Source organism: Martes martes, assembly GCF_963455335.1.
Source record: "Martes martes genome assembly, chromosome: 8".
NCBI lineage: Eukaryota > Metazoa > Chordata > Mammalia > Carnivora > Mustelidae > Martes > Martes martes.
This window is the reverse complement of record NC_137895.1, coordinates 5,358,434-5,375,281: the sequence shown is the minus strand read 5'-3', so window position 1 is coordinate 5,375,281 and position 16,848 is coordinate 5,358,434. Positions and strand designations below refer to the sequence as shown.

At 56.8% G+C, this 16,848-nt stretch overlaps 1 protein-coding gene across 2 annotated transcripts; it reads left to right on the top strand.

Moving 5' to 3' along the window:
- Positions 1-237: 237 nt before the first annotated feature.
- On the top strand, positions 238-15,796 carry PNPLA3 (patatin like domain 3, 1-acylglycerol-3-phosphate O-acyltransferase). Of its 2 annotated transcripts, none has more exons than XM_080809918.1 (9): positions 238-548; positions 3,142-3,374; positions 4,309-4,374; positions 7,006-7,215; positions 8,048-8,108; positions 11,347-11,562; positions 12,648-12,780; positions 13,870-13,974; positions 14,910-15,796. In XM_080809918.1, exons 1-9 carry the CDS (start codon positions 362-364, stop codon positions 14,998-15,000), a joined length of 1,302 nt encoding a protein of 433 aa, XP_080666044.1. In that variant the 5' UTR covers positions 238-361; the 3' UTR covers positions 15,001-15,796. The 2 variants fall into 2 exon arrangements, with proteins under 2 accessions (XP_080666044.1, XP_080666043.1); XM_080809917.1 differs by having other exon boundaries at positions 11,347-11,661.
- Positions 15,797-16,848: the final 1,052 nt, after the last annotated feature.

The window sequence follows — 16,848 nt, the reverse complement described above, 5'->3', positions numbered from 1 at the left end:
CCATTGCCACTGGGGGACGCACAACTGCTCTCCGACCCCCATCTGGGGTTGAGGCCCTCTTCTCCCCTCTGCCACGGCCCCAGACCCCTCCCAGCACCCCAGCGGCGACAGAGGTGGGGTGAGTGAGCGCCCTGCCACCCCTCTCCGCCCCCACTGGCGCCCGGAGGCTCGGCGGCAGGCCCGAGGGGGCGGGGCTGGCGGGTGACGTCACGCAAGGACTGTCTGAGCTGCGGCGCCGAGGCCGGGCGGAGAGCGCGCTCCGAAACGGAGCAGTGCGGGGCGGTCCCCAGACCCGTGAGCGCGGGAGCGCGTCCGACTCCCACCGCAGGCTCCGAACCGAGACCCCCGCCGCGCCGCCGCTATGTACGACCCCGAGCGCGGATGGAGCCTGTCCTTCTCGGGATGCGGCTTCCTGGGCTTCTACCACATCGGGGCGACCCGCTGCCTGAGCGAGCGCGCTCCGCACCTCGTCCGGGACGCGCGCATGCTGTTCGGCGCCTCGGCCGGGGCGCTGCACGGAGTCGCTTTGCTCTCCGGGATCTCGCTGGGTACGTACGTCCGGGGGCCGCCGCCGGGGCTCTGCCGGGTGGAGCTGGGATGGGACACGGACGCCGCGGGGCACGCCCTGGGGTGGGGGAGCGCCCATCCCCAGACGGATGCTACCTCCGCCGGGTCCTCCTGCTCGGCGCGGGGGGGGGGGGGGGTTCTCTGTCGCCAGCCCGGGAAGCGGGTGCGCCTGGCCTTGGCTCTTCCGGGCGTGGGAACCCTAAGCGCATCTGCCCTACCGTGGCGCTGGGGCTTACAGGAAGCCCCTCGCCCCTCGCCCCGGAACTGAGAGTGAGCTCAAACGGAGCATCGCGGAGGAGGGGGCAGGATGGGGGCGGGTGGGGAGGAGGTAAGGTTGGACCTGGTCCCTGCGGTCCCTGCCATCGGGTCACAAGGCGCTGGACGTTTTGCTCTGGGTTGGACCCGGAGGGGGGCATTTGGCTGTGTCCCCGGGCAGGCGCCGTCTTCCCCCTGGAGACTACAGGGATTGGAGACAAGCCTGGCCCCTCCTGGGGGTAGGGCGGGGTGTGCTGGGTAGCGTTTCAGGAGGGGGAAACACTTCGGAGTCCTCCTGGGTAGGTTTACTGGTTTGGAGTGGAAGGGTCATGGGGGAGGTGGGGGGATGCTGTGTGGGGAGGGGGGGCTTGGAGGCAGTACTAGACCTTTCCTACGTGCTAGGGTGGATCCCTGAACATCCCCCATACCATCCTTCCCCCGCAGGTCAGTGCCCTCGAAATGAGGTCCTGTGCATTTGAATCTCGTGCTAATTAAACATCTATGTGTATAGGTGGTGGTGGGAGGACAAGATGTGGGCTTGTGCCCAGCTGGGCCAAACTAGGGTGGGGCCTGGGGTTCTGAGCCCCGCGACGGGGCCTGGGGTTCTGAGCCCCGCGACAGGACCTGGGACAAGTGGCAGCTGGAGCTGTTGCACCCAAAGACCCCCAGACGGGAACAGGGTGCCCCTCCTCTGTCGCCCTCCAGCTTCCTCGGCCATCTACTCTTCTCTCTTCCCTGGGGACAGTGGCGTTGGACTTGGCCAACAGGGAGTGACTTTGTTCCTGCGTGGCCAGGAGTCCCTGCCAGTAGGTGCAGCCCTGCCATTGGATAGGCTCCGTGAGCAGACCCTGGGCTGACCAGGAGGTGGGGATTAGGAGAGAGGCCCTGGCTGGCTTTGACAGGAGGGGAGCAAAGGGCAGGAGTGTGGCCTCAGGGAGGGTTAGACCGGCCACATGGCCAGTCCGCACACTCTGGGCTTTGGCAGTGATAAAAGACAGCCCTTGTATGTCAAGGTAATCTGTACTGACTGCAGGACAGAGGGGGTTCCTAACTGGCAGAGGACAGGTGCAGCCTGGGTCTGTACCCTGTGGACAGGGGGAGGCTTGGGGACCACCAGGTCTTCGGAAAGTGGGGTCTAGAGGTTTTGGCAGGAGCCGCTCCTCCAATTCCAGGAGCCCTGCTTTAAATTCCTGCCTCATTTGGGGACCACTGAGGAGCATTTCCTAGGGCCACAACTTGGAAAGAATTCCTGCAAGTCCTTCCAAGCCAAGTACTTGGTGGGAGAGCCTGGCAGAACGTGTCAGCTGTGTGCAACTTTGCCCCTTCTGCCTGGGCTCAGTGGGGCCACATGTGTAGGGAGAGGCGAGCTGAGGTCAGAGGTCGGCCAGGACAGGCAGGCTTATGTGTGTCCTTCCGCATCTCTTGATCTGCGGCGGGCTTGGTCTTGGGCTGAGACTGGTGGCCTTGTATGTCAGGGCAGTGCAGATCAGCCGGAGGGGGTCCAGACCCAGGGGGTGAGGCTTGACGGGGCATGAATGTGACCAATGCCCGTGAGACGGTGGTAATTCTGGTGTCAGAGGCTTAAGGGTAAGTCTAGTTCTTCATGAGGAGCCTTCTCTGGCTTGAGGGTATTACAGATGGTAGCTTATCTAATCCCTTGTGTCCCCAAAGTTAAAAATGCACAGTCTGAGATGGTGAGGGTCAGTGAAGTGACTTTCCAGGGTCGCGTGGCCAGGAAGAGATGCACTTGCCCTTGGGCCCCAGCCTGCACTGATTCTCTGCTTCCTGCAGAGTTAGGTCCTTTGTGTTAAAGCTCTGAGGCTGGGGTATTTCCGCTTCTGGCTTTGGGGGACGGAGCAGAGGAGAGAGTGCCTCTGGGCCTCGGGAGGCTCGTTCCTGGGGCGGGACCTAGGGCAGCGCTGTTCAGGAGAGATACAGGGTGGCCGTGTGTGTCGTCTAACATTTCCCAGCAGCCACACTGAAAAAAAGGGAAAGACAGAAGGGGAATTCATTTCATTGATCCAAATGCAGCCGGAATATTATCATTTGCACACCTGATCAACGTAAAACACGATTAAAGAAATATTTTATTTGTTTATTTTTTTGTATGAAGCCTTTGAATTCTGACATGCCGTTTACACACCTCACATGGGAATGGCCTCCTTGAAAGGGGCCCATGGCCGCACGTGGCTGCTTTATCAGCGTGGGACGGGAAGCAGGCTGGCCGCTTCCTTGCCACCTGGGGTTCGGGTCTTGCCGCAAAGCACTGCCATCGTCGGGGTGGCACAGTCCTTTGTGTGTTTGTCTCCTGCCCCCCAGACATCATCATGGAGATCCTCATGGACATGGCCCAAAGTGCCAGGAGCCGGAAGATTGGCATCCTCCACCCCGCCTTCAACTTGGGCAGGCGCCTCCGAAATGATCTTCAGACGCACCTCCCAGACGACATCCACAGGCTCATCTCTGGCAAAATGTACATTTCGCTCACCAGGGTGTCCGATGGGGAAAATGTGCTGGTGTCTGATTTTCAGTCCAAAGCGGAAGTTGTGGATGTAAGCAGTTTGCTTATTTGGGCCTTGCCAAGTAAGAAAAGCTATTTCCCTCTGGAAGCAACACAGAGAAGGCTGCCAGAGGCCACCTGCCCCGTTTCTTAAGAGGCAAAAGGCCCTGGCTGCCCAGGGTGCTGGTTGGTTTCCCGCACCACTCTGCGTGCCTCCGGCTGTCGGTGGTCCCTAGCGCGCATACATCCCGGAACGCTCCTAGTTGGTTTCAGATTCAAACACTACCTCCCCGTTCTTCAAGACTTGGCTCGAGATCCCCTCTTCCAGAGACCCAGTCCCGCAGGTGTCCCTCCTCCCACGATGTACATTCCTGGCACAGATAGCATCTGTAGCATCCCAGCAGCCACGGTCAACCTCCATTTAACCTTGTTTCTAAAAGCTTTTTCTGGATAGGCAGCCCTGGTCCATTCCCATAGGAGCAGGTTTTCTCGAAGCAGGCGGGTCTTGCTTCCTGCCCCCCTGCCGCCCGCTGGGATCCGCAACATTAGCAGTTATCTGGAAGCTTCTGAAGCTTCATCGGCTTCCAGGTTCTCAGGCCCCTTCAGCCTGCTGCATCAGCATCCTGGGTGAGCCGTGGACTGTGCGGTTGACCAGCTCTCCGGGCGATGATCTGCGTTTGCGAAGCCCTGGTCTGCTGTCTTCCCCGTCAGTCTGGGATTCTGCGAGGGCCCAGCGCAGCTCTCATGGGGAGAGGGACAGGGAGCTGATATCCCAGCGTCATTAGGCGCGTCCACTTAGGCCTGAAATACAAGCGTGTAGGTTAGTTTGTTGTTCGTTCCGCTCATTTATTAAAGCCCCCCCTTTGCCAAGAGCATCTCTGGCCTGTTGCTCTGTTCATCTGAAGAAGGCTGATGCGGGCCCCCAGGGGATCAGAAGGCAGGCTCTTCGGGCCTGCCTGGGGTTTCACTTCTTTTTGTCTTCGCAGGCCTTGCTCTGTTCCAGCTTCATCCCTTTCTTCAGTGGCATAATCCCTCCTTCCTTCAGAGGCGTGGTGAGTCTGCTTTTAAATTGTCCGCCCAGCTCCTGCCTGCAGGGCCCCAGCCACAGGCGCCCTGGGGCCTGTCCCCAAATGCAGAGCCTTTGCCTCTTGGCCTCTCAGACCGAGGCTCCCCAGCTGGCCCCCTTCTGGGCTGCCTGGGCAGCACGTCCACTTTCAGGTAGAATTAATCGTCTCGCTATCTGGAAGGTAAGCGGTTTCTCTTATCTTCAGCTGAGCGCCCCAGATAGGTCCCTGCTGGTCCGGTTAAACTCTAGAGTGCTTCCGCGTCTGTTCCTTGCTTGCGGGAGAGCTTTATTCTTAGCACTCCAGAGTCTGCGGCCCGCTCTGGCTCTGCCTTTGCCCTTTTTGGGCAAAGGGCTTTGGGCAGAAGCCGCTGACAGGGCTTGGATTTGGTTCCATCCCACAAATATGTGTTGTGACCGATTGCTGAGCCCTGGCAGGGATGGAGAGACACAGGGTGTGCTGTGTTTTCTGAAGGTGCTAGACCAGATGCCCGGCGATGCCAGGCCACTGGCAGCCTCCTTCTAGGGCCATGGTGATCACCCTGGGTGATTCTGCTCCCTCCCCACGCACCGCCTGACCCCAGGACAATGTCTGGAGACAGTCTGGATTGCCATAGTGAGGGAGTGCTCGAGGCCGGGGGTGCACTGACATCCTGCAGTGCGTGGGCTGGCCCACTCCCCAAAGAATGACCCGTTCCTAAACATCCGTGGTGCCAAGCTAAGACATCCTGTCTTGCGAGAGAAGACACGACATCTCAATGTCCCAGGGCAGTGGCGTCCTCACACTGGAGAACAAAGGCAGAGGCTTGTCACACGGAGCTTCCCTTGCGCCTTCCCAAGCTTCCCAGCCCCATAACAGACACATGGTCCCTGCTTCTGGATGTGAAAACAGGCCTGGAGCTGCACAGGGGTCCGCCCGGATGCCCACGGCCTCTGCCTGGCAGACACATCCGGACTGAATCCCCCCTCCGGCACACGTTAGCTGGACCACTTGGGATGCGTTTCTTTCTTTCTTTCTTTTTTTAAAGATTGTATTTATTTATTTGACAGACAGAAATCACAAGTAGGCAGGGAGGCAGGCAGAGAGAGAGGAGGAAGCAGGCTCTCCGCGGAGCAGAGAGCTGGATGTGGGGCTCCATCCCAGGACCCTGGGATCGTGACCTGAGCCAAAGGCAGAGGCTTTAACCCACTGAGCCATCCAGGTGCCCCTGGGATGCGTCTCGTAAGCCTTCTGAGATGAGTTTGCGAAACAAGGGTTCCTCATAGTGCAGTGTGGTCGAGGTGTCGTGAGGCTCGCACGAGCGAGGGCCCTGAGCTGCCCGGCACAGAGCCTGGCACAGGGGAGCTTGCAGGAAGTGGGGGCTGTTTCACCACCAGCAGAGATGTCCCCGCCTTGCCCACCTGGCCCAGGCTGCCTCAGTCCCCCTAGAAGTGGGGGGGGGTCACACATTCAGTACCCTCAGTGAAACCCACAGAGAATCAGAACACCTCCTTCTTGTGATTCCACCCAGCAAACTCAGAGGGTTACAATAGGAAAATCTGGAACGAAAAGGAAAAGTCGACGTGACAAGGCGCATTGGACTTGAGACTACTCTTTGCGTGAGAAACAGTCAGCCTGCTTCCTCTCTTAGTGTTCCCTAAGGTTCCGGACGTTCCGGTCCATGCCCCCTTCTGCCAGTGAGGTTTCTGAGGCTTCCCTACATCTTCCATGGGAATTGTGTGGCTACGATTTTGAAAATACTGCGTATACACGCGTGATCATCTTTTGGTCTCAAGGCAAGACTCTCGGGATTGGCTAAGGCATGGCTGAGCACGGGTGGTTCTTCTCTGGACTGCTTGTAGGTCTCGGGGAGGACGGGCTGTGATATTTGCAGGCCTTTCTCTGTGGGTATCGACAGCTGGGCTGGGACAGCCTCAGATTTGGGAATCATTCCGGACACTGCTTTGAGTGGTGCAAACTTTGTCCATATTGTACCCAAACCTGCCTGTGCCGGCCAAAGGTTGTCAAAGGGGATGGATGCAGGAAAGCTGTTGCTCACAGCTTTGGGATCGGTGGCCGATCCCAAATGCCACTAGGTTGTGGGTTCAGAGGGGGTTTCTGAAGGCTGCCCTGGACCCAGGTTCACTGCCATTTGAGTCTCCAAATCTCTTCAAGACGCTGGTTCTGATTTTCCAAGCAGCAAAGGAGGGGTCTGGAATTGAACACAGAAGAGACCTTCTGTCTCTTGGAAGGCAGGGTCTCTATCGTACCCTGACCGCAGGGCACACAGAATGCCTTTCCTGCAGATTACACGGGCACATCTATAGGTATCTGCCTGGGCTTTAGACTTGGCCAGCACAATATAGGCTGGGCTCCAGCTTCTGTCTGCCTTTTTGCCCAGTACTTTTTGTGCAGTGTACAAACTACACAACAGTACAGAGCACACTTGAGTGGCAGCCCAGAGCCTGGCCTTGCACAGAAATGCTCAGCAAGGCTTTGTTGAAAGTGTAGTTCCGGAACCTTGTCTTCCCACAACATCAGCCTGTGGCTCTGAGAAGCCTCTACCCATAATCTGAAAAAACCAAGAAGACATCAGCCCAGAGCTTCTGACAGTATGTCCTCTTTTCCTCCCCATTAAAGCGATACATGGATGGAGGAGCAAGCGACAATGTCCCCTTCTTTGATGCCAAAACGACCATCACTGTGTCCCCCTTCTATGGGGAGTATGACATCTGCCCTAAAGTCAAGTCCACGAACTTTCTTCACGTGAACATGACCAAGCTCAGTCTGAGGCTCTGCTCCGAGAATGTCTACCTCCTGATTCGAGCCCTGTTCCCTCCGGACCTCAAGGTGAGTTGGGGGCTGTGTGTTCTAGGGGTACAGCTCCTTTTTCCTCCCTGCTTGCCAGGAGACCTCCCATTTGTTCTTTCCGCAAACGGAAACAGATCTCCCTCATCAAATAGAAACTCAGGGAAGGGTTTCCGGCAGCTCAGGGCTGCCCCACTCCGCCCATTGGAGTCTCCTGGGAAGACTTAAACAGCCCTGCAGCACAGATCCCACGTCCAGGGGCTTTGATTTTTGAAATCAAAATGCACCCCCTGGGTGAACCCAGGGGGCAGTGATATTTTCTTTTTTTTTTTTTTTTTTTCCTCGGTTATCCTGATGATTCGTCTTTGCAAGCGTGGTCAAGAACCACACTGCATTTGGTGGTTTAATCTTTCTTGCTTGTTACCATCGGGGGTCTTATCCCCCTAACATAAAGAAAATGTGTGAACCATGTACACTGATGGTTCTCAGGGGAGAAAGAAGGCAGCATGGACGCTGTACCCCAACAGCGTGTGCCCCAGGAGAGAGGGGACACTGTGCATTGCTTTGCATGTGGGGTTTGTATCCAGATGAGTGGAGAAGGCCGCTGTTAATTGTCCCGTGACAGCTCGAACAGGCCCCCCATATTTGGGAGGGTGGAGGCTCATCCAGGGACCAAGGGAGCCCAGAGAAACCAGTGCCTGTCATTCTGGGCTGCCAGCAAAGGCTCCGCGGACGGGGCATCGTTTGAGCCTGGTCCGGTGTGGAAGCGAACTTCTGTCTCCTAGGAGTGTGGAGCCCGTGGGAGCAGCTCCGGGTGGGGAGGGCTCTGCCCTTGGTCTCTGCACTGCATTTACCTTACTTGATTCGTTGCCAGGTGCTTGGTGAGATATGCCTTCGCGGCTACTTAGACGCCTTCAGGTTCTTGGAGGAGAACGGTATGTAAGGTGCGGGCGAGGTGAGGGCAGACAGGGCCTTCCCCCCCCCCAATTTATTTGTTTATTTATTTATTTTTAAATTTATTTATTTATTTTAATAAACATATAATGTATTTTTATCCCCAGGGGTACAGGTCTGTGAATCGCCAGGTTTACACATTTCACAGCACTCATCATAGCACATACTCTCCCCAATGTCCATATCCCCACCACCCTCTCCTGTCCCCCCTCCCCCCAGCAACCCTCAGTCTGTTTTTTGAGATTGAGTCTTTTATGGTTTGTCTCCCTCCCAATCCCATCTTCTTTCATTTTTTCTTTTCCCACCTCCCCCCAACCCCCCCACATTGCATCTCCACTTCCTCATATCAAAGAGATCATATGATAGTTCAGACAAGGCCTTTGAACCAGCTCTGCGCGGGCAGTCAGTCACCGGTGGCTGGGGTTCTGTAGAAAGCCAGTGCTTGGTGTCCTCGCTCAACACCCTCATTTGCCCCGGGAGCTGGGAGATCTTGGCCCCGTTAGACAAATGGGGAGACGGAGGTGAGCCAGGGACCTCCCTCCGTGACCCTGCCCTCTCCCCCCCCGCAGTAACCCCATCTGCACAGTGAAGGCAGTCCTGTTGGTTTTTCTTTTCCCCATAAACTATTTTGAACCTTTAGATACACAAAGGAGGGAGTTAAGCTGGGTTTCTGGCCCTGAGCCCCAGGTGGAGAAATCAGAATCCTTGTCTCCTGCCAGGTGTGAGTCACGTGGGTCTCTGGCCACGCCCCCTGAGCCCCGCTGTCCTTTCCGGAGGGAGCTGGGCTCTTGCCAATCTGAGATATGTTGGGGGCTGTTTGTCTTCAAGGCTAAGAGTTGGGTTCCCTGTTGCTTCTCTGAACTAGTCTTTGGCCAAGACCAAGGAGTGGCCGTTAAAAGGACATGCACGTATTTCTCAACACGGACAGTGTGGATTGGCCTCTTCGGTGTGCCAAGCCATTGGCTGGGTGCTAGGGTACCACGGGGAAGGGGCAGGTGTAGCTTCTGTCCCTCCTGGAGCTTAGCCTGTGGGCCAGGCGGGCCAGGAAGCAAGTGGAAGGACGGTGTGCGCCAGTGCGCTGGCGGGAAGCCACTGGACACTGTGGGATCACAGGGGAGGGGTCTGCATGGCCCCCCCGGGGGAGGGGAGGGCTCCAGGAGGATGTGAATCCGTGTTGCAACTTGGGATGAACAGGAGTGTTCTGGGCGTGGGGGACGGGAGTGAGGGGCGGGCAGGCCACAGAGCGTGCATAAGGTTGGAGGAGGGAAAGAAGGCGCATGTTACTGGAGTGGTGGGGGTAGGGGCCACTGAGAGATGGGTGGCGGGGGGCGGGGGCCAGGCCTGAACCTGGTGGACACAATAGGGGTTCACATCCTGCAGCTATAGGGAGCCACCGAGGGGCACTGAAGCAGGAGTGAGGGGGGTCAGTAGAGGCCTTGGGCTGCAGGCAGAGAGGGTGAGATGCTGGTCTCCAGGGGACCCTTGAGGCAGCTAAAGGGTCAGCGAGGGCCAGGGCAGTGAGGGTGGTGCAAGGGGCCTGAGGGAACAGGCCTCAAGGATGACCAACCAGAGATTCTGGAAGGGCTAGACTCAGGAATGAAGTCTTGGCTTCTGGCTCTCGCAGCTGGGGTAAGGGTGCCCTGCTCCCTGGCTCAGGGCTCTCGGGAAGGGGAGGGAAAGCATTCTTGGGGAAGCCTGGCGTGCTGTGCACGGGTCGAGTGGGTGTGCAGAGTCCCAGGGCCGGCTGGGGGCAGCTGTGCGGGAGGCAGCTAACGGCAGGGCCTCCAGTTCTGGAGAGCAGTCTGGGCTGGGAATGCAATGGAATTTGGAAGGAATCTAGGAATCAGTGAGAGCCGCAGAGCCCTTAGGGGCGCATTCAGGTGACACAGTGACTTTCCTAACTAGAAGCCTTTGGGCAAACCACCTCCCTCCCTGGGCCTCTGTGTCCAGCCTGTAGCAAGGGGAGCGTGGATTAAATGCCCAGGGGATTCCTGGTAGTTTGGAAGATGGGCCTTGGCGGCCTCTGGGTTGGGTTGGAGTCTAAAGATACGGGTGAGTAGATTCTGGGAACAGATTCTTTGAAACATTCCTGAGCGAGGGTACAGTCCTGGCAGATGAGGAGAGTACCCGATGGAAACGGGAAAGATCTACAGGAGCAGAGGCTTTGAAGGCCCCGGGCACGGTGTGGATGCTGGTCCCTCCAGGGGCCCAGGGAGGCAGCCGGAGGCTTGGCCAGGGGCCAGGTCATGAGGGTGGTGTGGAGATCAACCCGAGGAACAAGGCGCAGGCATCGGGGAGCAGCTCCTGGTCTTCCTAACCAGAGGTCGGGAGCAGGAGGGGAGCCAGGGGCAGCGTGGACACCTGGAACAGCCTGTTCCCTTGGCCAGCCCAGTGAGCCAGTTCTCAGAGAGCGGGAACCACTCACTGCTGTCAGCCAGTGAGCCCCAGCACCGAGGGTGGGACCTGCCCAAACTCCCTTACCCAGTGCTGCTTTCAAAGCCACACGGTAGAGGAGCAGCATCTTTAATGTCAGACCTGGGTTCGAATGCTGCGCTTTCACTCACAGGCTGTGTGGCTTTGGGTGAGTCTCTTAACCTCTCTGTGCTTCTGATTTCTCAGCTGAAGTGGAGGAGCAGAGACCAGGGGTGACGGTCCTAATTGTTACCAAGTTCCTAACCAGGGGCCTGAAACACAGGCCTCACCTGTGATTCAGTGATTAGAAATTAGTTGTAATTCTTATCTTTCACCTTCGTAGGTCTGTTTTTTTTTTTTTTTAATTTTATTTATTTGACAGAGAGAAATCAGAGCTAGGCAGAGAGGCAGACAGAGAGAGAGGGAAGCAGGCTCCTGCTGAGCAGAGAGCCCGATGCGGGGCTCGATCCCAGGATCCTGAGACCATGACCTGAGCCGAAGGCAGAGGCCTAAACCACTGAGCCACCCAGGCGCCCCTATCTTTCACCTTCGTAAACGCACCTGCGGCTGTGGCACTCGCACAGCTAGTGAGGGATGGCGCCTCAGCCAAACTCTTGTCTCTCCGGCTTCAAAGCCCCACACTTGTTCCTCTCAGTTACAAAAACCTACACGCCCTCCCTCATTTCTCCCCATGGCCTGCTTAGCCCGTAGCAGGCCTGCATCCCTGTCATTCTGTGGGTGCGTGTGTGAGTAGGGTCCCCTGCTGCCCCTGGTCACCTGCTGGCTGGTTTCCTGTGCCCCCTGTAGGCATCTGCAACAAGCCCCATCTGGGCCTGGATTTACCGTCGGAGGAAGCGAAGGCCCTTACCTTCCCCTGGGGACACGGGAGCCCGGAATCTGGCCCAAGGGTGTCTGCGGAGGGAACGGAGCCCGAGGGAGATGAGCTACTGGACCACCTGCGTCTCAGCATCCTGCCCTGGGACGAGCGCATCCTGGACACCCTATCGCCCAACCTCACTGCAGGTGCCGACCGCGCGGGGGCGGGGGATGATGAGGATGTGGTTTCCTGTGACACAGAGAGACTGAAGGGGCTTCCCCCCCCTCCCCGTGTTGTGGAAGAAGGTAATCCTGTATGTGGGAGCTCAGGCAGGCCTGTTGGGGCCCCCACTCCCGGCACAGGCCCGTGCTCAGTCTCTCTTGCCATGGGGTCATGACCAGAGGAGAGCAGGCTTCCGCTGAGCCTGTTTTGAGTGGACCAGGCACACCAGATGGTGGGGATGGGGGCTGGGGGGCACAGGGGTGGGCCCTTCTTCCAGAACCCCTCTCTTCCTGCTTACCCATCGCAAAGCCTTCTTTCTCGAGGAGCCCCCTTTCCCTGATTTCTCCCTGCCTCCAGACCTGCAGTTTTGAATCTCCACTGAGCGGCGATAGATTTTATCACGTGATCAGTTATTACGTGGACAGGCGTGCACACACCAGCTTCCGAATAGGGCACTTGGAGAGATTCAGAGCCCCGGGGGACCTCACCCCTGGCCCCAGGGCCCTAGCACGTCTGTTGTGGTAATTCACTAGCCAGCACTTGGCGGAGGGTTCTGGGTAGAAGGAGACAAAGTCCAGCGGAAGGTTCAGGGGAAAAAAACTCAAAAATCGATGGGGTGGGGTGCCTGGGTGGCTCAGTGGGTTAAGCCTCTGCCTTCAGCTCAGGTCATGATCTCAGGGTCCTGGGATCGAGCCCCGCATCGGGCTCTCTGCTCGGCAGGGAGCCTGCTTCCCCCTCTCTCTGCCTGCCTCTCCGCCTACTTGTGACCTCTCTCTGCCAAATAAATAAAATCCTTAAAAAAAAAAAATCGATGGGGTATTCGAGAAGTTTGTGTGGCCCTCCAAAAACAGTTGTTATTTAAAAGAGAGCGGTTCATTGAGCACCCCGTGTCCTGTGGGCTAGCCAAGGGCTGTTCTGGGAAAACAACTCATTTGATCTCATTGGTGAGTGCTTCTGAGTCTTCGGATGCCCGGATTGGTGTAGTTCGTGGAAATTTCAAGCAGCCCCTGGGGAAGGTGGTTTGGTTTTTACTCTGGTGGGAGATACACCTCCACATTATATTTTTCAGCACTGAGTAATGCGATTAAAATCCAACGTGGACAAGTGAGCAAGATTTACAATTTCTTACCGGTTAAGGTCATGTCGTATGTGATGCTGCCTTGTACGCTGCCCGTGGAGTCTGCCATCGCCGTGGCCCAGAGGTGCGCCTTTTGTGTGGCTTTGTGCTTTCCTCCCAGGGTTGGGTGGAGGTGGAGAGAATCCACGTAAGGGCCCTTGACCTGTGGCCTGGCTCCGTGTAGAGTACCACAGAGCCCACGGTCCACAAGGAGCATCCTGCGACGTGCCTCACGGTGACCCCTCTCAGGCCGCCTCTTTTCTCCAAGCTCTTGTTTGCCCGTTCTTAGTAGGTGTACACGTTCATTTCGGGATTTTATTCATGGAACATTGGGAGGCACACACTTGAATCCTGGGTATTTGTTTAACCTCTGCTTTCTTTCTTTCTTTTTTTTTTTTTTAAGATTTTATTTATTTATTTGAGAGTGAGAGCATGAGAAGGGGGAGGGTCAGAGGGAGACGCAGACTCCCTGCCGAGCAGGGAACCTGATGCAGTACTCGATCCCGGTACTCCAGGATCATGACCTGAGCTGAAGGCAGTCTCTTAACCAGCTGAGCCACCCAGGCGTCCCCAACCTCTGCTTTCTTTAAATTTATGTTGGTGTTTACGGTCTTTTTAGTGAGTCAGTGGACATGGCCTTTGGTCCATCTTGTAGAGGCCAGACCATCCTTTGGAACGCAGCTCGATTCTCCTGTCCAGACCCCCTCCCCACCCTACTGAATTAGCGGCCTGTTCCCCGACACACCCCTGCCCTGGGGGGAGGCCCCATTAAAACTCAACACATGGATCCATGGGCGCAGGGCCCAGTGCCGCAGGGCTGTGGGGGCTGGGGAGGTGCCACCTTGACTATGAGCTTCTCTGCGTCAGCTTCAGCGGGTACCGTGCCACAGAGAAGCCTGGAAATTTCTCCCCTTTTATTTCCACGCCTATCCCCTGAGGTTCCTGGAGCCCCACGTGACCTAACTTCGCTTTCAGGCTTTTAGGGAGGTTTGCCTTTCATGTCCTGTGCCTAAGCCACTTTCTGGGACTGATCAGATTGGGGTTAGATGTGAGTCTGGCTGTTTAGCTGGATGAAGGGCGTTGTTCTAAGGTACCTGCCTTTGGTTTTTGGTTGTGCATGTGCGTTTCGGCTTGTTCTCATGCACGTCCGTGTATGTGTGTGTCCCTCCTGCAGACTGGTGATGTGGCTTCCAGATATGCCCGAGGACATCCGGTGGCTGCAGTGGCTCACCTGGCGTGTGTGCTCTCGGGTGATGACGCAGCTCTTCCCCCACTCCAGGTCCGTGGCTTTCGGGGGGGTGCCGATTTATGCAAATTCTCATCTGACCTCAGCTTGCTGAATCATGGTGTTGGGGGGCCCTGGGGGTGGAACCCCGCATTCTTCATTGCTAACACGCCCCTGGGATGCTGCTGCTTCTGAATTCAGAAAACGGATTCAGAGTGAAGAAGGGCTTTGTTGCAGCCATAAGGGTTGTTGGGTCTAATCTTGAAAATCATGGCCCTTGGCGGTCTCATCTGTTCCCGTGCGGGTGATCTTCATCTCCTTGCTGGGCTTCTGTGTGGCTTTTGGGATGGCACAGTGCCGGTCACATGGTGGGCACTCAGGAGTTGGGGGCTCAGTGCTATTGGCAGACACAGAAGGGTTCAAACTGGGGCAGTGGAAGGGTCTGGTCTGCAGTGGGCAATGACTCTTGTGGCCATGGGAAGGGGCCCTCATCGCCGGGCCATCGGGAGGCAGGTTCACGAGCTAGAGGGCCACTGCACTGGCTCAGGCAAGGATGAGGAGGGCCCGGTCTCATTAGAACCTGCGGGACGGAGCCGTTCGCAGGCTCTAGGGCCAGAAGGAGGTGCCAGTTGCAAGCCCTGGGGTATGCCTGCATACTGAGGATGTGGGGCAGCTGGTCAGAAGGAGGCGGCCTCGGGATGGTGCTGCAGGCTGGTGAGTGAGTTGGTCTACGTGGGGCCGGTTGATGGGCTCCATTGTGTCTGCAGACATCCAGTGGGAGCAGTCCAGTGGCTGGAGGGCCACCAGCTTAGAATCCCAGGATGGTGACATCAGCCCAGCATGGGAGCGCATTGTGGTTTTGGACACCACCCCCCTGCAGTGACCCACGCGTGCATGGAGGGGCTGGTGGTGACCATCTGTCCTTGCTGAGACTGAAGACCTCGGAGCAGCAGGACAGTGGCTGAGTTAGTATCCTTCACCTGTTTCAGATCGCGGACACCAGCACACGGCCAACAGCCTTCCCTGAGGGACGTGAAGGCGCTGCTCCTCTCCCTGCTGCCCAGCAGGGGCCGGAGCTGAGGCCGCTGAGCAAACTGGTCCCCCTGTCCGGCCTGGCTTTTGGGGGCTGAAGCTGCGAGGGACTCCTCCTTTCCCGCTCACTCTCCTCGTGCAGACGCGTTCCTGAATCAACCGAGGAGACAAATCTAGGACGCTCTTTCGCAGGTGCTTCCCGATTTTCTGCAGCTACACCCACACTGGCATGGATGCGCCCGGGTTTGACACACGGGGTCCTGCCTCGGTGCCGAAATTACGGTTTATTGAAACCAAAGGCAAACTACTGTTTTTAGGAAAAGCTAGGAAGCTACTTTTGGTGTACGTGTTGGTCTAGAGCTTAAGGAAGCCTGATGTTTAAGCATCTGGGTCTGTTAGCTCACTTGGCTGGGAAATGACACCAGGGAGCCCATGGCGGAGGGGGCACCGCCAACCGGCTTGCAGCCTTCCCAGTGCAACGTTCCGGGAGCATCCTGTGTTGTGATGGGCTGGGGGGGTGTGGGGCTGGGGGCTGGAGGGGGGGGAGTACTTATGGCTGGGGGTTGGGCTGCCCTTTGTGCAGTCTTGGGGTTTAGAAGGAAGAGTAACGTGACCCCATTTCCCCAGACAGGAAGTGGTCGGTGTGGCAGGAGGGGGAGGCAGGGTTCCCCAGGGAGGGCACTGACCGTGGTGGGCCAGTAAAAGATGCTCACTTATTTACATTTTGGAACACTTCTTTGACCTAGCCTAAATATTTGATAGAGTTTTCTATAAACTATAGAGAGTCTTATTATCTGTTGCATTGTACATTATGTGAATCAGGGAGGTGTTACTAAGACTTACCAAAAAAAAAAAAAAAAATGCAGTGCACAGCACAGATAGGCATCCTGGGCTCCCAGGCCATTACCAGCACAACAGAAGGGCTTGTGGCCTGTGTCCCTTTTTTCTCAATAGCCCCTGCCCATAGTCCCAGAGCCTTCATGGAGACAAGCAAGAGACAGGCACCTACGTTCTTCCCAGGTGGGATGCTCTGGCAAGCACAGAGTAACGTCACTGCAGGGGAAATGTGCTGTTTTTCTGACTTATGCATTTGAGTGTAACCAAAAGACGACAGTGATAAGCTCGAAATCCTCAACATTGGCAAAACAGGCTACACCTCTCACCTGTACTGAATCAGTACGCTGCGAGTCGAAGAACCAGAAGGTTCCAACGCAGCACTTTCTTACAAAGACAAGACCTTGAAAAGAGGAATGTGGTTCTCGGGGCAGCCTTCACGCGAGCCTGTCCCTTGAGCTGCCATGAGACTGTGGACACCTTGAGGCAGGCTCCTTGTGAGCATACGGAGCCACGGCCCAGCACTCAGATTCCCCCCCTTGCGGCTCCTTGCTGCGTCCTTGTGTCTTGGGGACGTGCGTACAGAGGCTCCCGTTCTGACGGCGCCCCCCTCCGAAGGGAGGCGAGAGGGGCGAGAGGCAGGCTCTCCCAGCTGCTTGAAGCCCCCAGAACAGAGCACTGCCCCTTGCTTGCTGCGCTGGTCGGGGTGGGGGGGAGGCCAGGCCTGACACCCACCAGGCCCCTCAGAGCACTCTGTCACACGTCCCCCTGAGCCCCTGGTTCTCAGGTTCCCCGATGAGCTGTCTTCCTTCAGGAGCGCTGCAGGGCCCCGCGGCAGACAGGAGCACACTTGAGCTGTATTTTCAGTAACCGCTGTATTTCTGTATTTCTATATAGGCTAGTTCCTCTGATTGTTCTAAGGAAGGAATTATGTTAACAGCTGATAGGATTACATGCAGCCTCTTTTCTTGCTATGATTTGAACTGTTCCAGCTTCTCACAGTGAGCATGTTTTATGATTGTTTTAAAAACGTGTGCTAACACAAAGAGGTCTCCACTCCCC

Excerpts from the sequence above, each read along its gene's own strand:
- PNPLA3 (XM_080809917.1), top strand. The coding sequence starts at position 362 with ATGTACGACCCCGAGCGCGGATGGAGCCTGTCCTTCTCGGGATGCGGC. Across the intron at positions 549-3,141 it reads GCTCTCCGGGATCTCGCTGG|ACATCATCATGGAGATCCTC; the intron begins GTACGTACGTCC and ends CCTGCCCCCCAG. Across the intron at positions 7,216-8,047 it reads TGTTCCCTCCGGACCTCAAG|GTGCTTGGTGAGATATGCCT; the intron begins GTGAGTTGGGGG and ends ATTCGTTGCCAG.